This window comes from Podarcis melisellensis, assembly GCF_964234715.1.
Source record: "Podarcis melisellensis genome assembly, chromosome: 2".
Lineage (NCBI taxonomy): Eukaryota > Metazoa > Chordata > Lepidosauria > Squamata > Lacertidae > Podarcis > Podarcis melisellensis.
The window spans coordinates 31,485,427-31,510,248 of record NC_138529.1 but is presented as its reverse complement, the minus strand read 5'-3'; the positions used below and the strand labels follow the sequence as shown (position 1 = coordinate 31,510,248).

General features: G+C 40.5%; 1 protein-coding gene across 13 annotated transcripts in view; it reads left to right on the top strand.

The window, feature by feature from the left end:
* Positions 1-24,822, top strand: part of CACNA1G (calcium voltage-gated channel subunit alpha1 G) — a 319,266-nt gene that overhangs the window by 293,282 nt on the left and 1,162 nt on the right. For 6 of the 13 annotated variants that reach the window (XM_081899495.1, XM_081899490.1, XM_081899501.1 and 3 more), the window contains 10 exons: positions 782-891; positions 1,140-1,273; positions 2,329-2,399; positions 4,198-4,276; positions 4,391-4,512; positions 4,958-5,302; positions 7,282-7,422; positions 13,220-13,354; positions 16,329-16,518; positions 19,191-19,360. In XM_081899495.1, the coding sequence (XP_081755621.1) occupies positions 782-891; positions 1,140-1,273; positions 2,329-2,399; positions 4,198-4,276; positions 4,391-4,512; positions 4,958-5,302; positions 7,282-7,422; positions 13,220-13,354; positions 16,329-16,518; positions 19,191-19,360 (1,497 nt within the window). The remainder of the gene's footprint in view (positions 1-781; positions 892-1,139; positions 1,274-2,328; positions 2,400-4,197; positions 4,277-4,390; positions 4,513-4,957; positions 5,303-7,281; positions 7,423-13,219; positions 13,355-16,328; positions 16,519-19,190; positions 19,361-24,822) is intronic. The other 7 variants (XM_081899498.1, XM_081899496.1, XM_081899492.1 and 4 more) reach the window with 6 other exon arrangements.

The following is a 24,822-nucleotide window of genomic DNA, read 5'->3' as shown; positions in this document are numbered from 1 at the left end:
TGATTATGAACCAGAGGAGCACAAGTTAGCTTTTGCTTTTCACACAGTTAGTTTTATTAATTCTATCAGCCAGTCTTGCTACACATTTCTCTAATTCCATGTGCCTTTTCAGGACTGTGTTCTAGATTCTGCCCACTCCCAGCCCAGATCTTTTCAAGTCAGCTGAGGCTATGGCAGGTGACCTGGGGGGGGGGGCAGGGCTTAGTACTAAGGTTTTGGTTTTAATTGTATTTTATGGTTTTTGTATATCTTATAGATACGTTTGCCACAATCCCAAAATAATGTTATATTATCAAATATTGCCCAGTGTAGATCCATATCTCCAATTGCAAGCATGGAAGTGTATATTCCTCAGATGTGTTAAATAATGCAACATGTGAAATGCTGCATGTGCTCCAAAGAACAAAATCACATTTTCTCTCGTGCAGCACTGATACCACGATCCAGGATGCCTCCTCTGAAATAGTATGAAATCAATCCAGCTGTACAGGATCTGAGCTGAAATAGTATGAAATCCTATCCAGCTGCAAATCATTTCTGTTATACAGGTTTCATGAAAAATAGGAGAGCCTGGTTTTGTCACTGCCACTTGGAAAGCCAGCAGCAGTTTAAATGTTAACACTGTGCAGGAGTTGTGATTCCTGCCCCTTCTTCATTTTGCCTTTTCAGATTAAAATAATAATAATGGCTCCTGTTGAAAGCAGGAAGGCCAATAACTGCAGGGAGCAAAATCCTCCTTAAGATATTGCAATAACCTGTGTGAGTTGTCTCTACATTACAGGTTCTTGATGAAGCTCTGAAGATTTGCAATTACATCTTCACGGTCATCTTTGTCATGGAATCTGTTTTCAAGCTGATTGCATTTGGGTTTCGTCGGTTCTTTCAAGACAGGTAAGTCCTAAAGAATTTTAGGTTTTGCATTTTCTGTTCTAGTCAGTGATATATCCAGACTTGACTAACTCTATAATAGTATATATAATGGTTTTAAAATTGTTTGACGTGTTTCATCACAAAAATTGCTTGAGGTGGTGCATTGGTTCATGAGTCAGTTCCAGAATAACTGAAATGACTGTAATCCTTTTGTCACCGCTGCAAATATTTTAGCAGTTTTTTCTGCTTGATTTTTGTGTCGCTTTCAGGTGGAACCAATTAGACCTGGCAATAGTGCTGTTGTCCATCATGGGGATCACGCTGGAAGAGATTGAGGTGAATGCCTCACTGCCTATCAACCCCACCATTATCCGCATCATGAGGGTCCTGAGGATTGCTCGAGGTCAGTCTCCCCTTAACTCCTGGGGCATTCCAGCCACACAGTTTCTGTTCCCAGTGGAACTGCTAATTCCCGGCATTGTAAGGTTTCCTATGCAGCACAGCTATACCTCCAAGCATAAACTGCCTAGCTAATAGACACTTCAATGTAGTTTGTCCTGCTATTACCTGCAAGTCGTTTTGGGTTGGGTTATATCACACTCACCCCCCAAGGAGTTCAATGTGATGTTCAAGGTTTGAATCTCCCCAATTTTGTCAACACAACAACACTTTGTGCTGAGTGAGTGCAGCTGGCCCAAGGTCACCAAGTGACCTCTGTGACTGTGTGGGGAGTTGAACATGGATCATTCTAGTCCTAGACTGACAGTCTTGTGTTTACTCAGAAGTAGCTTTCCATCACTGCTATGACCAGTTAGTTGTGTGGCAGGCATTACATACAGAGAAGGACCAGAATTGCTTGGTCTTCAGGGACTCTAGATGAACCTCTGCCATCTATATTCCCAGTAGGGTGGTGGTACCAACTCCAAGCAACAAAGCACTAAAGGGTTTTGTTACAGAATGACTGGAGCTGGTGGCATTAGTTCTTAGCTTATGAAGTGCTTAGGTCTGAAGGTTATGAGTTCATGTTATTTCTTATCCAATCTTCTTGTGATGGAAATCGATGGGGATACACTTGGCTTCTTAATTCTTTAGCTTGAAGCTGAATTCTGTCATCAGTATATCAGATAGATTTCTGACCTTTCCAAACCAGTTTACTTTACTCAGCAGCGGTAGTCACCACCAGGAGAAAAGGTCACTCTTGTATTCCTGCCACAGTGTCAGCAGCACCCAATTTAGTGAGTGAAGGAGATGGCCATGATGTTCACAGGTTTTTCTACTTGTTACGAACATCCTGACAACAACAGAGCGCTTCATTATAATGCGGCCTTGCATTTTCACCTCTAGTGAAGGATGCTTGCCACATCACTTGGGGAGCCTGATATGCTTTCTGAAATATTTATTTCCTTTTCACATGCCGATTGTGTGACAATAATGCAGAGGACATTTCATTTTCTGCAGTGTTGAAACTGCTGAAGATGGCTGTAGGGATGAGAGCTCTGCTGGACACAGTGATGCAAGCACTGCCTCAGGTAACCTTTGTGTCTTTATCATAAAGACCTCTGCTGAGTTGCCCTCATTTTCTAATTTCCTTGAGAAATCTGTGTTGTTGTTGTTGTTTTGACATATCTCCCTTATGTGTGTTTTCTCTGTGCTTAGCACTACCTTTACTATGAATTTAGTAAGTGTTAATTCTAATGGTTGGGGGATCTCCAGATTGGGCAAGATGCTTTATCACAGTTCCTCAAATCTCAGTTTAGTTTAGCTTATCCTCTGCTCAGCCTCATTCTTCACATGCTGCCTTTCATATGTTTGGAGCAAAGAAGAATGCTGCTGGATCAGGCCAAGGACCCATCTAATCCAGCACTCTGTTCTCACAATGGCCAACCAGCATGGGAAGCCCACAAGCAGGACATGAATGCTTCTTCCTCTCAGTCATGGCATTTATTTTTATTTTATTTTTTAAAGCTAAATACATGTTTTGACAGCTGTGTGCATACACCTCAAAACAAACCCGTAACTCAATGCAATGAGCAGTGGCAGAAAGGAGTAAGAGAGGAAACTTCCCCTCTGTAGGATTGTAAAATGGCTGGGGTTGTGCACGGTCAGAAACAATCCACCTTAACCATAGAAAAAGGAAAATAATACATGGGATTGCTTTAAAATTGTTGGAGCAGATGGAGCAGGAGGAAATATAAACACAACATTATGTATAACTGCCAGGGTAGCTCAGTCAGTAGTGCACGAGACTCTTAGTCTCAGCATTGTGGGCTTGGGCCCCACTTTGGGCAAAAGATTCCTCCACTTCAGTGGGTTGGACTAGGTTACCCTTGTGGTCCCTTCCATCTCTATGATTTATGGTGGGATCAGTGCTCCTCATGAACAGAAGGCATTGTAGGGAAGTCACTGAGTGACACTTCAAGGTGAACTAACTTTCAGGGGGGTGGACTTCAAAGTAGACTGTATTGTGTGACCCACAGCAGTTTGCAATGTGGTGGGCTGAACAACATATTTGCTGTATTTCTAAGCAGAAATTAAACAAATAAATCAGACAGTCTAGAGCAGGGTAGCCAACGTGCTCTTCAGATGTTGTTCCCATCAGTCCTGACCAAGTTGGGGTTGATGGTAGTTGGGGTTCTGCTACATCTGGACAGCACCACCACATTGGCTATCCCTCATCTAGAATTACTCTGACTTTGGAATGGAATTTCAGTGGCCATCTGCTTTTCTCTTAGAAGGGGGATAGAAACTCTCAAAACCAGAGGAAATTGAATAGCCCTGGAGTTCTAGGTGGAACTGTTCGGGAATAGCAACATTGTGGGCATAATGCAACAATTTGTATTGTGCACAATTTGGTATTGTGCTTGTGCAGCAGACAGTGCGCAACAATATATGACAGTCCTTGACAGGGCAAGACTATGTACTCTGTTTATAAAGTTTTAAATGCATACTCTTTTTTTCTTTACTAAAACTGTTTGCCCAGTAGAATTGGGAAGACAGTTTTCCATCAAAAACTGGTTTTGACTGTTCAGCCAGGTGACTGGTAACAATACAAACTTTCTTGAAACTATTTCTGTCTGTTCGTGTGCTTTTTCTCCACCTGCACTGCCTAGGATTGAAGCTTTTGTATTTATTCACTGGCACAGTAAATCATGAGACTGGGCTACTACTAGTGGTTAGACAGGAGTTGTTAAAGTTACTGAGGACAAAGAGACAAAGGCCTATACAATGGAGGCTAATGTGGTACATCTTCCATAATGGGGGTTACTTCCGAGAAATACATCAATGATTTTTTTTTTTAATTTCCCTCCTTTTCTTTTCTCTTTACAGGTGGGGAATCTGGGTCTTCTCTTCATGTTGTTGTTTTTCATATTTGCAGCTCTTGGGGTGGAGCTGTTTGGAGACCTTGGTAAGTTCTCTGCTCCACCAGTTTGTTGCATAGAATTGGATGAGGCAGAGTAACATAGTTATTTGTCATGAAAACAAATGGCTAAATTGCCTTTATTTTTGGTTGGTCATACAGAATGTGACGATACTCATCCCTGTGAGGGATTAGGGCGACATGCAACTTTTCGCAACTTTGGGATGGCTTTTCTCACACTCTTCCGTGTATCCACAGGAGACAACTGGAATGGGATAATGAAGGTAAAATCCCCATTAGAATGAGTGTTGCTACAGTAAGACAGATGTTCTTATGGTTTGAGGAATTCATGCTAGGACAGTGCTGAATAGTTCCATGTTGATGTTTGCACAGAAATCAGCTCTTCCAGCAAGGTTGTGTGCCATTGGCCATTTGTATGAGTGAGAAGCCTTTGTGTGCCCTTGACACGATAATGGGGTGTTTAGGAAGGCTAAGTTTGGCAGAAAAGGTCTGCCATGGGACATGGGTAAACAGAAATTCCATATAAACTCTGTGGAGGATGAAGGGAATTAACCTGAAGAGATTCCACAGTAGGTTTTGCTCACCCCTATAAAAAGCCTTTTGGACTTGAAGCTGAAAAGCCCAATCTGATTCATGGATAGAGTTGCCCAGAACTGTCTCATAAGCCACGACCATTCCCACCTCCCATCCCTCTGTTCCTTCCTTTAGGACACTCTGCGAGACTGCGATGAGGAATCCACCTGCTACAACACCGTCATCTCGCCAATCTATTTCGTATCATTTGTGCTGACAGCTCAGTTTGTCCTGGTGAATGTGGTGATTGCTGTACTCATGAAGCACCTAGAGGAAAGTAACAAGGAAGCAAAAGAGGAAGCAGAACTGGAATTGGAACTGGAGATGGAAATGAAGACAATCACCCCAGGCCAGCATCCGCCCTCTGACCCTTTCATATGGGCAGGCAGTAATGCAGGAGAAAGACCTGAGAGCCCCAGAGGATATGCCAATCCCATGCAAATCAAGGTGGATTCTCAACTCTCATTGGTTCATCCTATGGTGAGAATCTTAGGTGGTGGGTGAAGTGGGGAGTAGCTTATACTTTCCTCAGATAGCATTTGCACAGATTCCAAAAAGTCTTGAGTGTATTAATGTATAAGGGAGTTGTATTCCTTTTTCCCTGTGAGTAAAAAAAATCCCTACTCAGCCAAGTGCAGACCATGAAATTGAATGTTCATAGGGGATTGCAACGATGAGAGTCACGAGAGCATTTGTTATGAGTTGGCAGGTTATGTTGATGGGAGATGAGGGATGTGCAGTAGGTGGCTACAAGAACTTCATTAAACAGGCACGAGATCACCCACTCACTCTCTCAGCTATATATCTGGTATACATATAATACATTTATTCAGATCTGTCCCAGCCATAACTTTGGACGGGTGACTGTCTCGCCCCGCAGAACTCTTTTTTCAGTGGAAATTTATGTGTTAATGTGGTATTTGAGCACATGATGAAAGAGGAATACAGCTCCTAAAATGTAGCCAGGCAAAGTTATGTGACTGGCAGCATGCTTCTTTGCTTGCATGTTCCGTAAAGTATATGCACTGTGTTCATAAGGGTATATGTCATCATACATACTTGCCTGCATAGAAAGTACTGCTTTTAAGTGATCGGCCATCATATTGCTTGAGAAGCTTTTATGCTATGTATTAATATTCAGGTGTAAGCACTTGAGAAGACACTTTTGAAATTGGGAGCCTGTCATTTGGAACTTGGGTTAAAATTTTCAAAAGCTCATAGGTCTTCCGAATCCCAAACTTCCTGCTGGACTATCTCAGGCGCTACAGAATCCTAAATTCACTTATTCAGCAATATGTCCCATTGAAGTTAGTGGGTCTTACTGCTGAGGAAGCATGCATAGGACTGGACTATTCAGCATCGCACAAACCCCAAAATTAATAATCATCATGGAAGTCAAAGGGAACTAGGTTATGGCCATGAATAACTTAAATCAGAGTATTTAGATTTCATCTGAGGTATAGAATAATTGAATTTTCCCCAGCTAGTAGCAAAAGCCGGAGGTGTAGTTCAGATTTCCAAATCAGCTGGGTTGTCATTTCCCCATGTCTGGATGGATACTACACCAATCCAGTGACATTTGGGTGCAAGACTCAGGTAGGTACTCCTCATATCTGTGTTTGTGATCTGATGCAGGGTGACAGATCCGCTGGCAGCCATGTGATCTGTCACACAGGCAACTCCAGCCTTCAAAGATTGTTTACACGGTATAGGACCTAGCCTTGGGAAATACCAACCACACTGCAAGCACTATGCATAACAGCACCAGCAGACAAAACAGAAGTCGAAATCCACTGAGTTTTGTCACTTTTTGTGCTTTTGAAAATTTAATCTTACACTCATCCAGTGGTTACTAAATTAGTGGCCTAATTTTCAGAGGTGCCTAACACTTGAGCCACCGAGCACAACTGCAAATCATCCAGCATCTCTCAAGGCCATTTCTGTTTCTTACATGGTTAAGTGATGCCAAAGTGTGGATTTTTTTTTTCAGGCTTAATGCTGGGCTCCCATCCCCACCTCCATTTAAAATCGTGCATATTGTTGTTTAGCTATGCTGCAGTTTTGTTCCCTGCTGTCAAGTAGGATGGCTCTGCAAAGTAGAAATAGTTCTATCAGTCGCCATTTACGAATTAATGAATGTAATGTGTCCCACCAGTCTTAGAGCACTATCGTGTTTAGTTTTGGTCTAGTGTGTAGCAACGTCTAAGAAAGGTTCTGACTGTGGTATTACTGCACTGTTCTTTTTCCCCTCTCTGTCTCTGTCTTCCCTTCCTGGCCATTTCAACAACTGCTGTTCTGTCTGAAAACATTCTTTTTCTGTCTCTTCTCCTCTTTTCTGTCTCTCATGCATTCATTCTCTCTTCTTTCTCTTCTTTCGCTCCCCCTACCTTTCCCCGCTTCTGCCCCTCTCTTTTGGCCTGGCTTATCCTTTTCTGCATGCTATATGGCACTCCTCCCAGGAAAGACACTTGTTTGATACCATATCACTGCTGATCCAGGAATCTCTAGAAGGAGAGTTGAAGCTGATGGACAACTTATCAGGCTCTGTGTGCCATCATTATGCCCTTCCAGCTACTGACAATTACAACTCTGAGAAACAGGTTAATATTACTAATTTCCTGAAAAGTTTCTATCTAAATTTAGATTGAAACCTTTATTACAAAAGAGAGAGAGGTTTTCTTACTTTTATCTAAAGTAGGCGTATCAGGGCCGAAAGTGACTAAAAACTACTTTTGTAGAATGGAAAATGCATTTCTATTTAAGAGGAGATGGGTATTTACTAGGGATGGATGGATCAGCCTATTGTCATTCTGTGTCAGTATTTCATGTGTTCAATCATAGGACCAGTCCCCCTGTTTTCTGTGCCTGTGTTTAAAAAAACAAAAAAACCACCATGAAAAATGTGAATTGAAAATGTCCACATGTTCTCCTAAAGAATGCATTTTGTACACATTTCCCCCCTATAAAATATGCATTTTCCTAGCACATTTTTGTATCCATTTTTGGAACCAAAATGACATTAATTTTCAATCTGCTGATAAGCTTAGGAACAGCAAACTGGGTCAATTCGCTTTAAAAATGCTGACCAAATAAATTCCTTTTCCATCCCTAGTATTTACCACCCAGTCCTATGCATGTTCAGTTAGAAAGCCAACTGAATTCAGTGGAACATACTCCACCATCAGTATGTATAGGACTATAACCATAGCTAGATTTATGTTTAGACAAGTATTTAGTGCATTGGCATTACAATCCTTTGCATACTGACCTGGAAGGAAGCCCTGTTAAATACAGTGAAGCTTACTTCTGAGTAAGCATGCATAAGATTACGCTGGAAAGCTTATAAGAATGTCATTAAGGCTGCAATCCTACACTCAATTTCCTGGCAGTAAGTCCCATTGTACTCAATGGGAACTTACTTTTGAGTAGACATGTATAGGATTGTGCTGGAAGGTAGCGTAGAGATGAGATGCTGCTCTTGTGAACATTTCCATTCATCTGCATGGAAGCCTATGTTGAATTTCATGGACCACTTTGGGATGTTGAAAATAAACTGGCCTGTGTGTAAACAGATGTGAAGATAGTTCAGTATGTGTATGGGGGTTGTCACCTTGCTTAGTATATTCCTTGTGTCAAAGCAGATTATGTAATTTAAAACCTAGGACAATTCCAGTACTATCAGTGTGCCTGATTTCTGATTAGCTCCATGTGAATATAAAAGGTGTACCTGTTCAAAAGGTGTATTTGTTCAAATCCAATTCCAGGTTGAACCCAAATATTATAATATAAAATATTATAATAAATTAAAGCTTTGATAGCATATTAAAAGGGCATACTGATTAATCAGGAAAGTCAGGGTAGCTTTGGAATTTCTTGTGAGAGAGAAAAGGGAGATTGCCTCTTTTAAGATTTGCCATCTACAGTAAGTACTGGCGCATACACACACACACACAGTGCCAAATTAACCAGGGGGCATTTCTGGTCAATTAAACATTTTCAGGCTTTTTAATTATTCTAACCAATTAATTGACTAAGCACTGCAGCCTTAATATGGGTTTAAGTTTCTAGTTACGGTAAGTTTCGATTTAATAGCTTTTTAAGCAGCCCACTAATGAAACTTCCTTGTCTCTTAGGGTAGGGCAAGTATATTATAGATATGGGTGTAGTATGTGGCAGTGGTTCAAAAAGGTGGAGGCATCTATATAGCTCCAGGTCTGAGCCAGTTGATTGCCCTGCAGTGTAGGCATCACATACTTGTAACAGCTGAATGGCTATTATTTTCCCACATGGAACCAGCCACCTACGTCATTAGTTCTTACTGCCCAGCACAGTATATCACACTGGGACTCTCATTAGGTTGAAGATTAGGATGACTGGTTTCTCCCAAGGATGAAAGAGGAGGCGCATTTTTAAATAATGAGAGGAGACTTCCAATGTAGCCTGCCACATTGTCTCTCGGCAAATAGCGCATACCAAATGTTACACTTTTTCTTCCACATGTAAACTATCATTGTTGATTCTCCTGGCCACTGGCATTTCTGAAAATGGAGCTCTCTCTATTGAAAACATGGTATCCACCATGGGATCTTTTTTTCTGTTTTGTGTGAAGCAATTATCAGGCTTAGAACATTTACTAAGAAGCAAATCCTATTGAATTTGAGGAACTTTCTTCGTAACTGTATTTAGAATTGTGCTGTGTGGTCCTTTTCTTATTTTACATTCAGCTGCTCTTGCCAGCTACTCCCATATCTGAAGAGACATGAGAAATGTTGTGAAAACTAAAATCCCTTCCCCCCCTCTCTTTCTATCTGTCTGTGTGTCTGATGCATGGCAGGAACAGGCTTTCTATGGCCCTCCAGATGTTGCTGGTCTTCAGCTCCCAGCACCAGTCAACATGGTCAATGACCAAGAGTGATAGTAGTTGAAATGCAGCAATATCTAGCAGGCCACAGATTCCCTGTCCCTGGTGTTTGGCAAGGAACATGTGGATCTTCTCTCTGAGATAGATACACACATTCAGGTTCTCACATTATAGTTGTATATTTGGCAATGAGCTATCAAAGCATTAATCTGTTTGTTGCCACATCAACTGTGGCCCTGCACCTAGCTATCACACTTTCATTAGGTCGCATGGAATTAGTGATAATATTTCATGCTTTTTTACTGAACCTGAGGGTGGGATTCAACTAATGAGCCCCTTCAGTGGAAGTCCTGAACAATGGGGCTTCCCCCCTCATTCCCACATTGGCTCAAGGTGGAGCTAAATCGTGGGGAGGAGGGGGGAATCATTCCCTATGGTGAGCCAAAATGCTTGACTTGCTAGAATGACTGCCTTGCACAGTGCTGAATTCCTCCCAGAAAGTCCTTCTCATTGTGATAGTTCAAAGATTTATAGATGTTTCTATAAATATGCTGTTTCCTAAAATCAAATGAGGCTAATTCAACCATTGCTGTCTCCCTAGCCCTCTTTGAGATTCTCTAACATTTCTGGGTTAGATACAACTAGTCCTGGTCTCCACACTACATCCTGAAAGATTCATTACCATTGGACACAGATGGCTTGAGCACTTAAAGTAAAAGCGCTAATTCTTTGGCATAAAAAATGAACTGTTGAGATAAAGGAGGAATTGGAAGACATGGAATAGACATATATCTTTATGTAATAGTGGCCATTGGTATGAGTCAGTTTTATGACACGATAAATGTTTCCTGCAAAAATGAAAAAAGCCTATGTTATTGTGAAGACGCACATAAAAATTTATAAATAAGATGCCAAGCTTTGAGAAAATTACCTGGAAATTTAACACTCCATATTAAGACCAATAAGCATATTGTTTGAGGATGGTGGCAGCAGTGGGCCTCCTTTATTAATGACATGATATTTGCAATAGATTCTAAAAATGGTCCATAAACTACAAATAATAATAATAATAATAATAATAATAATAATAATAATAAATTTTATTTATATCCTGCCCTCCCCAGTCGAAGCCGGGCTCAGGGCGGCTAAGAACAATCAAATAGTATAACATTCTAAAATCATTCATTATAAAATTAATTCAAATCAAATTGATGGCAACCATTGGGCTAGGGTTCTGTGAAGATTGCGAAAGGAGGGAGTCAGGCTGATTTGACACTGATCTGTTATAGGGCCCCTCTGAGGTCTTAAATTGTATTTATTTAGAGAGAACTTTGAAATAAAAGGTTGGATTTCATTTTTTAAAACAAGTAAGTGACAGCGTTAGACCATGATCCCATTAACGGTAGTGGAAAGAGCTGGACTGATATCCCTCAACTTTGATATGCTCAAGTCTGCTAATGGTATATACAAGAAGGATACACCAATTTTCTTTGGATTAAACAGTATTAAAGAATTATTTTTACTTCCTCTGTTACGTAGATTAGAACCCTTTCTTGTTATATCCGCTCCACTTCCCAGTGGGGAGGAGTTGCGGTGGACCACGTGGCCACCCACTCCCCACTGGGGGTGGGGGACGTAGTCCCCTATTGCCCAGGGGATCCTGGCCACGTCGGGGCCCAGCCAGCCAATCCGCTTGCTGGGGTGTGTGTGGCTGGGACCATTTAACGGAGGCGCAAGCCGGAGGGCTTCCTCTTTGGCTTGCTTCCTCAATCTAGCCCCAACCCCCTGCAATGCAGGAATCTCAACATCCAATTTTTAAACCATACTGTTAAAGAAAGCATTTAGGTTTGCTTGTTTATTGGTTTGAAACAACTGATTCTCAGATTAAAAGGGATTAGCAGTACATTATTATTTTATTGCCAACCTAGCAGTTCGAAAGCACCCCCGGGTGCAAGTAGATAAATAGGGACCGCTTACTGGCGGGAAGGTAAACGGCGTTTCCGAGTGCTGCGCTGGCTCGCCAGATGCAGCTTTGTCACGCTGGCCACGTGACCCGGAAGTGTCTTCGGACAGCGCTGGCCCCCGGCCTCTTAAGTGAGATGGGCGCACAACCCTAGAGTCTGTCAAGACTGGCCCGTACGGGCAGGGGTACCTTTACCTTTACCTTTATTATTTTATTGAATGTGACACAGAAAATGTTCAGTGCATGTCCACTAGTATATGTTTTGCTTAATTGCTTCAAATAAATCTAAGGAGCCATGAAAGCCAGCAATTCCTCAGCCGTTCCACTGATTCCATCAGACTTTTCTAAACTAGGCTACAAAAGTACTCCTGAGATCTCACCACAACAAAGTAGATCTGCAATGCAACTATAGCATTTGAAATTGAGAAGACATAATATACTGAACACCTAGCAGGGTTCAGGATCCAAAGAGCTAGAGCTAGGCTCAGTAGTTCTGAATGCCCAAGGGGGCTTTGGGGTTGTGGAACTTGAACTCCAGCTCCCTCCGCCACTGAGCAAGCAATTTTGAAACTGGCAGGAAAAAATGTGCTATTTAAACAGCGAAAGTTGTGCCTTTTGGCTAGCAAAACCCGATCCTAGGTACATGTGGAGATGGGGGAGAAATTCATTACAGTTTGAATTTAAAGGCAGACTAACCTAACTCACTTTCTGAAGCAATATATTCTGAAAATTGCGTTTCCCTGAATTTTGCAAAAGTGTGTGAAAATTTAATTTTCATACTCTATGAATATACTGGGGCAAAGTTTGCCTAATATATATATTAATGAAAATAACAAAGAAAAATGCATTATATATTAAGGGGAAATTCTTTGGGGGGAAATGTGTATGTCAGACAAAATTATATACAAACTCATGGGAGAAATTCACACTAAAATGCTAGGGAATGTTCTTGAGGACTTTTTAAAAAAATGCACATTAGACTGGAGATGTGGAAAAGTGCACTTATGACTTGAAAATGAGGAAAGGAGAGAATCCAAAATTGATAAATTTGACCAGCCTTACTTTGGGTGCAAATAAAGTAGCTGTTTGGACTCCAGCTTGCAAAATTCATTTTTAAAAAACAGCAGCAGCAGCAACAACAACAAATTCCGAGCCTCTGACCAAACACAAGCAGAATATTATAACATTTAGGAGTAGAATTTCTGGAAGCATGGAACATTTAAATGTAATTAGGCATGGTTTTAAAAATTAATTCAAGAGCAGCTGAAGCTTTAGCTCCCTCAGTTAGCGCCTCAAAAGACTATATATTAATCAGTGCATCTTTATTGTGCAGTTGGGGATTTCCACCTTGCATTATATGTAAGCCTGTTTAGAACTTTTAGAAAATTAAACTTTGTCTCCATTTCCTTTTAGCTTTATCCACAAAATAATATGCACAATACAAATGCACTTGCTTAGAAGGGGAACTACCTTAGTATTTAGGCGGTAATGGTGATGATAATAGCATTTCTTTTCTCAAAGACATTTACATGTGTCCTGGTTTCTTATGTTTGATCATCTCTCCCTTGTTTAGATCCCTCTAGCTGAGATGGAGGCTCTGTCTCTGACGTCAGATATTCTCTCTGAAAATTCCTGGTCCTTAGCTCTGACGGATGACTCTTTTCCTGATGATAATAACACACTCTTACTTAATGCCCTGGAGAGCAATGTACATACTCACTGGTCACTGTATATTCTGATGTTTACAGGGTTCTAAATACTGTTCTCAAGTGGGAATAGCTATGGCATTTTCAGATAAGCAATATTTCTAACCAGCACATAACTTTTTTTATTTGAACAAATAAAATACCTGTAGTACCATTCTATTTGGGCTTACATTCAATATTACCTCTGAGGTGGCTCCCAGATGTTTTAATTTTACTTATTTCACATACTAAACATGAGAGTATTTCAAGCAACGTCAGAGAGATCTTCTATTGTTTATGGACTTAAGGAAAATGCCATGACACAAAAGATCCCACTTAGGTTTTGCTTCTTTGAACTTAAAATGATTCCAAAAGCAGATGCCTAGAAGGTGTGGCAGCAAATCCCAGTTACAATTTTCAAGCATAAGCTATCAGACTTGAATCTTTGGCATTGCTGCTTGTGTTGTAGACTTTTTTGGTCACCGCTTTGATCAGACATTCTAGAATAAAGAGTGACTTTTTTCCATTGTGAAACATTTAACCAGTATTTTGAGCCCTGCTTTAACCATCTCCTCCTGAAACATTAGACATTTATAGCTAATGTGTAGCAATAAAGTGCTTTATTTCTGCTGTACAACAGACATAACTTCTCTTCCAACATTTAGTGGATTCATCCTTGTTTTCTCTTGTTCACATACCTAGCTTTAGCTGTGCGTTGTGTTGATGAATTTTCTCCATTCTAGTAGATTGTCATCATAGTTATTACTTATTTGGAACACATCTTTAAACCGTGACAGTATTTCCCATCATGCTTCATGGCATCATATGCAAAAGACTCAGAATGCTACAATGAATGTTTTTAAATGGGCCATTTTCTTTCAAACTGAGATACTAGAATAGAGAGAACATCCTGACCTCCATCAACATAAGTCTTAAAAATAGATTTCTGAATCTGAGAACCCTAACAGTTCAACAGGTTACTTTCATGAGGCCATATATCAGTCAAGTCCCTTGGTGGTCATAGCAAGACATTTCAGTTTTGCAAAAAGATATCCACAGGTACAGAGAACTTTAAATTTGAAAAATAAAGTGTGCATACCTTCAGTATTTAACATTTTCTGTAATGAGTTAAGTTCAATGGGTTGAATCCATTGGTGCCTTTCAGTTGACCGTAAGACTTCCATCAGCAGAGCATGGATGGAATAAATCATTTTTCAGCTAATTCTCCCTCTTCTCTGCAGCCCCCAGCCACTCTCTAAATCTGCTCTGGGGGGTCCTCCAATCCAGATTTTAGAGGGTGGGGCTGCAGAGGAAGGGGGAATTCCAAAATATTGTTTTCCTTCCCATTCCAGTGATAGAAACTTTACTGTCAGCTGAGCAACTCCATTTGATATGACACCATTTAGGCTTCAACACTGTACTTCATTTGAAAAAATGCACACATCAGTAGATTTTTTTAAAAAAAAAATGCTATTAAAACAGTTTTTGTGACATCTGGGTAGGGAGTCAATTTTGTGATAAATTTATCAAAATACAAATTTATGATTTTTTAAAATGTTGGCAGATAGTACACTAGAGTTAGTGTCTGCCTAGAAAACTGTGGAGATGGCTGCACCATCCAAAATTTCATGTGAATTTCAGTAGCAAATATTGTGAATGGCTTCTGCAGTCTACACCTAGTCTCATGTAATGCCCCAATTGGTATTCCACAGCTGGCTTTCTAGCGCCAAAATTAGTGCCTCATAAAACTAACCTTACATTGATGTCCCTAAATATTAAGGGGAGGGGTACTTTTTGCAATGCTATGCATCCCAGCCATGACTAATTTATCAATCTTACCTTGTCAGAAAACGACCCAAATTTCAAATACATTTGTTGAAGCCATCTGAGCATGGGCCAGTTTCTACAATGAAACGTGAAAATACATCATTGCACCAGTTGTAATAGGATGTCTTCTGTATCAAGATTTGAGGGGGAAAACCTCTTGGTATAGGTAGACCTATATGTTCATGAGAATTCTTAGATACAGATGAATTTCCTATCTAAAACCATCATAGAATAGTGAAATTCATTCTACACGGCAGGGAAGTCATATATGACTGGCTAACCTTACATTGGTAATTTTTCTTCTTTTTCTCTTTTAAAAAAATATTATATTTTTAGTTTTATCTTGTTTTACCATGCACACTAATTATATTTTGCTCTACCATTAGAGAAATACATTAGAAATTCCTTAGGAGATTTGTACGGTAATGCAAAAGATTTCTTGGTAGATAAATTTTCACCAACTACAAAAGGCAGCATGGGATTGGAGATTGTCTTCATTTAACAGTGTTGTAATAGCCTATTTTAGCATTTAAAACTTAATCTTTTATTTAAAGGATGTATTTTTCTTGTTGTTGGAAATACACCAACATCCCTCTATAATTCTTCTTTTCTATGCGGCCTGTTTTTATCAACACAAAGTCAATGAAGGTCAAATAAGGATTTGTCTTCCATAAAATGCACATACCTCCCCACTTGTTTATATAACACTAGGCTTATATTATGTACATACCCCTGTAAAAATATCACTTGGTTGGGGTCAGGGTGGTGGGAGATTTTATTCCTCATTTTTAATGATCAAAGTTTTGCAAAGCATGCAATTGTTATACAAGACCTTGAGGCATGATGCTTGTTCAATGACTCCTGAAATAGTCATGGTTTATAATTGCAGTGTTGTTTCTCTGTTTCCCTGTATTGTAATTTGTTTTGTTCTTTTTTAAAATGTGGTTCATTCTGTGTGTGGTGGTTTTATTAACAGTGTAAAAGTAGGGCTTTTACCTCCTGGTCAACCCATCTGTGCAAATTTCATTTGGTTTCTGTAGAATTTGTACACCCAAATGACATGCATGCTCACTGTGTCCCCTGTATGTTGCAGTGGTTATCACGACAAGATCCAGTATGGACAGCGTATTTTTCCATTCTTTGATATCCGCACTTTCTTTTCTTTTTCAGGCCAATCTCCCCTCTAGAAATGACCCCCTGACACTCTCACCAAGCAAAGATCTGCTAAGTGTGAGGAAGCCTTCTGTAGGCCGCACCCATTCTTTGCCAAATGACAGCTATATGTTTCAGGCTCCAGATACTGGCATCTACAATGACTCTTCTGGAGAAAGGAACACATCACATCAAAAATCTCAGTCAGGTACAAAATGTTTTCCTCAGAAAATTATGTAGCCCCCAGACGTATGTACTTGCCCACAGAAGACTTCAGTCTTGGTACTGGCTAGGTTTCTTTTTCCTTTTTGGCTTTGAGGTTTTTCTTCCATACATGGGAACTTCTGATAAACTTTAGAGCCTTTATCTCATTTCTTCCTAAATGGGGGATTTGAGTCTTGTGGCCAAAACTGGATGAGAGTCTGGGCAACTTAATTGCCTTAACTGTCTTTCTTAGGGCTGAACAGAACATTTCATATAAAACTGTGTAAGTCACCATTCATCTAAAGAGTTGCAAGTGTGCTGTTGTCCGTTCACTTGCTGATGCCACCCCAATCTTTAATAACATCCAATTGGATAAAGTGGGACATGTTTCTTAGCAAAAATGCTTCGGAGGATTGGTCTGTAAGTCTAGTTTTATCTACATTAACTTCTCTCACTGAAGCATCTTTCTGGTTCAAGAAGGGAGGGGAGAATCCTTCTAAGTCCCATCATCCAGGGCTTTCCCACAGAGACATAATTTCAGAGTACTGTTCAGAATGATACAAAACATGAAGAGGTTACTAAAAGGGTATCGAAATTTGCATAGTAATGGGAACATTTACAGTTTAGCAGCAGGAATGGGGGGAAAGCAGGAACAATCGCTATCAGGCAGAGCAAGTGTAGCTTGGCACTCTAGCATTGCATGAAATAATTTAAGATCCAAGATAACTTGATTTCAGATCCTCTCAAAAGAGCATGATCCAGCAGGGACAGAGACTTCAGAAACGTTATGACCTTGCTCCCTAATTCAGGTAGTTTTGGTGCTGACACTGTCCCTTCATTAGGCAGGCCCTTCTTCTATAACTTGAGAAAGCATGACAAAGTGAGTGCCCCAGGCCGTATTAGACTAGATGGCAATACAACTGAACACTCAGTACAGTGGTACCTCAGGTTACATACGCTTCAGGTTACAGACTCCGCTAACCCAGAAATAGTACCTTGGGTTAAGAACTTTGCTTCAGGATGAGAACAGAAATCATGCTCCAGTGGCACGGCGGTAGCAGAAGGCCCCATTAGCTAAAGTGGTGCTTCAGGTTAAGAACAGTTTCAGGTTAAGAACCAACCTCCGGAATGAATTAAGTACTTAACCCGAGGTACCACTGTAATGGTTTTTACAGCTGGAGTAAGGAACCTGGCACCACCCACACAATTCTCACCACAAATCTCACCAGCCCCAGCCAGCATGTGCAATGGTCAGGGGTGATGTTAATGGCCAGCAACATATGGAGGGCTACAGTCCCCATTGCCCATCACCATACTTTAAATGTTTAAGGTGTATGATGCCCAAAGTTCAAAAATACAAAGTGAAGGCATACTCTACTTCCCCTGTCGGAGGCACTATGAATCTCAGTACCGGTGGCTGAGAATCCCAAGTGGGGAGAGTACTGTTGGCTTCCCACAAGCATTCTTGCCTAAGAACATATGTGCAGCCTCTCTAGATCAGATCATGGTCAGACTAGTCCATTCCTTTTTGAACTACGCTAAGAATGGAGCAGCTTTTTTCTTTCACGGTCCTCATTCCTTCAGGGGTAATCTGGTAGGGCAGGGGGCACATGTCATCAGTGTGTAGGTACCCCTTCTCTTTCTCCATCTTCCTCTCCTCCCACATCAGGGGGTGAATTGCATTGTGCATTGTGAAGAATCCAAATGGTGGCCAGGCTGCCAACACAGCAAAAACACTTTGGGGAGGGGGAGAAAGAGTCCGTGCTTCTGCCACTGAAGAATAATTTATCTTTCCACTGCAGAAATTCAGCGAGATCCCATTAAAAAGAAATATCTTGCTATAAATAGAGTGGAGAATTTTGAGAAGCCATTTATGCACAACCCTTCTTTTAAGTGACTGAGATCATAAAACAGATATCCCAATTTGAGGAGGCTTATTGTGGATCCACCTCAAAATGGTGTTTACATTGTTTTACACAATCTCGTACATTGGATATATGAGGTGCAGAAAATAAATCACCAGTTTGCATATGTGAATCATCATAACTGTTCCTCACTTTCTCTTTTGAGATATTACTTCTGTTCCTCAGAATAACTTAGCACCGAGAAATAGTTGCCTTTCAGAACTCAGTGGAGTGGCATCTGTTAAATATATGCAATTCTCTAAAGTGCTGTGAGGTTTGTAAAAGCAATACATCACCAATAAGGAATATGAGTAACGTAACATTTCAAGTTAGAAAATAACTTTTGTGTTGTCAGTAAACTTAGAAGAAGGTTTATTTGAATAACCCTGAATAATAGAACAGATATTCTGGGAAATATTCCAGGACAAATGAGATTCCTTCTGTGGGAGATGGTCCAGATTAAATGAATAGCTTCTTGGTTTTGTTTTAAATCACATAAATGCTTTGGACTTTGATGGAGAGGGTTGAGGCTCCTCACAGAGGTTATAATTCACCACCCAAGAACAAGGAGGCAGCTTGAAGAAAAATACATATGGAATACACACAATATGGCATTGGTGGATTGCTCCATAACCAACTCAGAAGCAATTTTATAGAAATTGGGAGTCCAGCAATTATGGGAGGCTAAGTTATCCTCATCTATGATGTACAGAATTTTATTTAACTCAGTTTGAGTTACCAATGTTTCCCATTGATTTCCTCTCCTCCTCAGGCTCAACGACGTCAGTGCAATCTCAGCCTGCAAACATTGATGCTCTCCTACAAATCCCAAGAGAGCTCTTCTACCACCTCAAGCCCCAATACAATCCTGACTGGGAAAGCAAATCCAAAGCCCCTCCACCTGTGCATTCTCCTTCTGCAGAACGGTTACTTCGCAGACAGGTAAGCTGAGCTGCTGATGTTATCATGCAACAAGTCTTATATCTATGTGTACTACCAATAAGTGAAAGGCTGCAGAGCAGGCCCTTGGAAATTATAACTAGCCACAAAATTGTTTTGAAAAGGAAAGAACCTGTGAGGAGATTCTGATTCCGGTGGTAGATTCTGTGAGCATGTCAAGATCATTCCAACTTAAGGAGCTATATGGGCTGTGACACCACTTCCATTCTTCACTGTGATTCATGGGCAGCGCATTTCACCATTTGTTGAGTCTCTAGTAAATCAGTGCAGGTGGTGTTCCTGGCATGGTATGTGCAATCCAGACAACTGGCTTTCTAAAGTGAGCACAGACCTTGTATTTTTGGGAGGTGGCACAAAGAACATATATTGGCCTCGTCAACAAGAATTTGCTCTTTTATATCCATTATTATCTTGCTTCCTAACCTTTCCTGACTTTGCTCAGTCAGTTGATCATGTGATCAAGTCGCATGAGCCTCCTGAAGGTCAGCAGCTCAGCCACCTGAGTTACAACGAGGCCCCTATAGGTCTGCATCACATTACAACTCCATTTAAAAAACTGGATGTTTCCTCTGTACTTACTCCCTATTATTTAAATAACATGAATGATTTGATTCCATTGCCCCAAACATTTTATTTATCAGGGCTGACAGCTTGGCAGTGGAACTCTTTTGGATGATACAGTTTTTTCCGTATTTTTAAGAGCTTGAATGATTCAGTGCTAGATTGATATTATGTAATACAAAGTGCAAAAGGCTATTTTTCATTTCCCTGAAATAGCATATCATGCGAGTGATTACTTAATAACCCCGTTTATTCAGGCCATTACATTCCTTTTCAATGACAAAATAATGTGGCTAATTTCTTGAGCCCCTCCACATGAATATGAAGCTCCAAGGTGAGCAGTTTACATTAATCTGGAGTATTAAACTGACAGGCTAAATTCTTAAAGCGTATTAGGTCGATGCTGAGCTAGCCTGCCAGCCTAATGTACACTAACAAAGAATCTAATTGATTTCATGGTTCCAGCCTATGAATATGCTCCTTGACGTTGAAGGAATATCAGTCCAATCCTTTTGAATCAGTGCTGCAGTGATAAGTGATCATTTTAGCTGTCTTCTTTTCATTCTTAGCCCTTAAAACTAGTTGCTGAGGACTAAGCATTTTTCAACACCAGATTATAATTGGACATAAGGAATTATGCTAGCATTTTCAAGAAGCATTTAGTGACAGAATTTGAAATGTGCAGATGCTGCAAGTAGAATACTTATTATTTGCAGGTAGAATACTTTTTATTTCATTTTGGTGGATTCCTATATATGTTTTCTTTGGGCCCAGGAGGGCACTAATTAATCACACCCAAAATGTGAAGCCACTTGGTATTCATGCAAAGTCCATTCTGATTCCTAATTTGCAAAGTGAGTCTGGGAAATTCCTGACCGTCCACCGTCTACCCAAGGAAAGGCATAATGTTGAAGCAAGATACCTGGACCCAATACCATACCTCTTTTTCCTCAAACTCTTCCATCATCTTTCTCTGTGCTGAAACAGTAACTGGAAGTACCCTAGACAGCCATTTAGTCCAGAGTCACTGTACAGAAGACACTCATAAAGGAACTGATATTATTTTAGATTTTGGAGTTGTACTCTTCCTTAAAAAATGTTGCTTTATGGCAATGATTAGCAGTTTGCCCAGTGCTAAGTATGTATTTAACAAAGTACCAGGCAAAGAACTGCCACTACTTCACTGTCTCAGAATATTCTAGCTTGAGGACGGCATAATTCCTGACCAAATGGCTAGTTCAATTCTTTGGCCACAACTAGGATGAAACCTGGTCCTTGGTGCTTTTGAGTCATTGTCATGGGCTTAGTCCTTCAATAAGAGATAAATCACAGAAGACATTTGACTGCATTGAGTGGATAGCTTCGAATTGTGATTGTCCGTATAATAATACCACCACTTCCCCAATGTAATCTTCACTACGGCCTTTCTAGTCCAGATTTCCCCCCCTTCTTGCCACTGATACTGGATTCACATTAAGAATTGAAAAAGGGCATCCAGTGACTAGAGGTTGGCACATGTCCTAGACATTAAGAGCTTTTAATGAAGATACAGAAACTTCTGTACTACGCTTTAGGTAGGATGGTGTATTTGTTGTTAGGATACCATCAGAGACTATGTGAGGGGTGTGTGTTTCTGGTATCAATTTATTTAGTCTGTTATGTCTTTTCATCTACTAAATGAGAGTAAGGAGACTATGAGCCCACTGGGGCAAAAGGTAACCCAAGAGAAAATAAAAAATTGCCAGTCTTGCCCACGCTGTAGCTTGTGAGTAATATTTCCCAAGTAGCTCAAATGAGGCTACCTCTTGGCCACCTCTCATGGTTCCCTTCTAACAATGGTTGCCATTGCCAACCATGAAAGGGAAATGGATTAAAATAATGAGAGTGATTAGCAGCATGTGCATGCCCCTGGGCCTGAGGTCTCCCCCCATCCTGAAAGTTGTCTGTGGGCAAACGCCGGCTCCCTCAGCCTGAAGCAAGATGAGCGCCGCACCCTATAGTTGCCTTTGACTGGACTTAATCGTCCAAGGGTCCTTTACCTTTTTACCTACCTTTAGTGCCACATACCCACAAATACTTTTAAAATACAGGGGTTGTTTTCTTTTCTTTTTTTTAATGTTAGTTTATCAAAGTAATGGGTCTTTGACTATTTTCTCTTCCTCATCAAGATTAATAGTATTGCTATTTCTCTAATCATTTTGATAGTATTTTTTCCATCTTATTATACTAGTAGTCTCAAAGAAGTTGTAACAGGATATTTGTACATACATCTGGCAACTGCTTTGTTCAATATGTACATCGCATGCATTTTTATTTGATTTTATCTCTCCTTCTCTCTCTCTCTTCCTCCCTCTCTCTCCCTCCTTTCCTTGCTTATGTCCTCTCCTTAACCTGTGTTTAGATAAATCTTGTTCACCACATCCCTGGCCCATACACGTTCCTTAGTCACTGACTCTCCTGTCATTCAACTTCCCTCACCTTTTTCAGTGCTGTAGAATGGACCAAATCCCCTGCTGTAGCTAAAACCATAGATCCCGGAAGGCCTGGCAGCTAGTGACTATGACTAATTCCCTGGTGAAGATTAGTCCATCAAGTGAATTAAAAGAACAAAGCTCTGTTCTCTGTTCAGGAACATGCTCCCTGCCAGTGCATTATAAAGAGTGCTTTTCTTCAGAAGAATTCTACTTCGATTCATTGGTTCGTGGGTCAGGTGGACTCTAAAACAAAGGTGTAAAACAACCCCATTCTACTGCTAATAAAATGTTTAGTAGGGATCAACCTAGCAGTTGGTTTTCTGGGAGTGAACTCAGACCTTTTTTAAAAAAAAAGGATTATAATTACTATCAACAGCCAAAGATGCCTGACAGTATAACCAAAATCAATAATCACTTGTATTATCAAATGCTCTGCAAATTAAAATTCAAAACTGTACATACAATCGTTTCCCTCAACACTATTACCATGGTTGCTATAGATCTTGCCTACATCTTTACATGAGATCAGAACCTGTAATATTTCAATTTTCTTCCATGACAGCTGTTGAGAATATTGAGGTTCAAGTAGGAATGTGGTGTTGGGCCCATACATCTGTGTACTGCTTTGCAGTTAATAGTAAAATAAGATGCCCAATTAATTAATTAATTAATTAATACATCCAAGATGGAGGAAGGACTTAATATTCCTATGTGTGATGGCATCACCGGGCATACATTGGAAGCTCAGTTACAAATTTCACAGTAAAGTCCACCACTTGTAACGCTGAAAATTCACCACCAGGAGCACTAACAAGCTCCTCCTACTAGGGATGGGCGGTATATCAATAAATTGTCTGAAACCGATTTGAAGTTCAGAGTGTGGTAACATGTTCAGAATGGCAATATATTGCCAGAGGGAGCTTTAAAACAGAGCATTCCTGCCCAGCCACTGTGAGGGGCGATCATCAGGAAGTGGGTACCACTACACCTGCCCACTCCGTCCCTCACTGGAAAGGACATGCCAGAGTAATCGCTGGGTGTGCCAGGGCAGGCAGCCCAGCTGAGAGATTGCTCCTCCTGCCCACTCCCTCCCTCCACAGCCCAGGACCTTGACATCATGATATACCAGTATATCACAATGGTTAGCATGTGATATATCATGCTAACCCGTTATCACCCAGCCCTAGCTACTACTTAGCTCCAACCATCTTTGCCCACCCTGCAAGCTTCCTGCAGTCCTAAAAGGCACATCTCCATTTCCCATTCTCTACTGGAGATGTATTGATAATTTAAGCATTGCTTTCATCTAAGGAAATAAGGCACTTGTCTTTGTATTGGTACACCCAAATCTCGCTTTCATACTTAATATAAAACACACATGCACACACAGCAAACCCAGTTGAAATAAAAAAGTGACTGCTTTGTCTGTCTGAGCCAAACACTGACCTTTATCTTATTGTAAGTGTGGTTAAAAAACAACAACACACACAAACCAGTTTGGTTTTTTTAAAATGTAGCTTTTGTAAAGTCCCCTCCTGGTCTCAGGTGTCACAATATAAGCCTGTAGAACAGTTTGCCATAGAAGGCCTTTCCTAGGTCTGGTTACGTTGCTTGAAAAAACAGTTAAGTACAGAGCAGGAACTGGTGCAGTAGAGAGCCTTATTAAGGCAGCGTGTATTGACTACTGGACTCTATATCTTATTGGAAGTCAATGATGCATAAGTTCCTGGGTGCCTAACAGCACTCTCAAGGATAAAATCTCAGGATCTATTTAGTTTTCCCAATGTTTCTCCAGAACAAATTGGCTCTGATCCAAAGGGCCCATGGAGGCTGATCTAAAGCCAGTTCTTTCACAGTTGTAAAGGATGCAAGAAAAGAGGGAAGTGAATGAGTATAATTTCAACCCAGGAACAAGCTCATAAAATCAATGACTCCCCAAGTGCTATTGAAAAAAAGTTGTTTTTCATACCTGCTCATTACACCATCTGAGTTAGGAAAGAAACACTGAAATCATCCATTGCCTTTAATTTGTAATGATGGGTCATATTTGGTTACTGCTCAATTATAGACAGCTATATTTGTTCCCAGCATGTTGCACTGCTATCCTTCCCAGACTGACAGTTTCACAACGGCACAATTTGCACCTGTAGGTAATAAGGATGTAGTAGTGCGTAACATCATAAGTTGGAGAGGTAGCTGTATAGTCTGGACTCCATTGGCCTAGATGATAATGTGAGCGGTGGTGGTGTGAGAGAAATTGGGAGATAAGCACTGATGCTGCCAGAGTACATTTAACCAGGTGGCTGCAATTTATTTAGGTTCTAAAGGTTCTATTGCATTCAAAACTGGAGTTTTCCATTGTCACCTTTGGAGTATCTCTTACTGCTTATGCATTGCCTATACTGACCT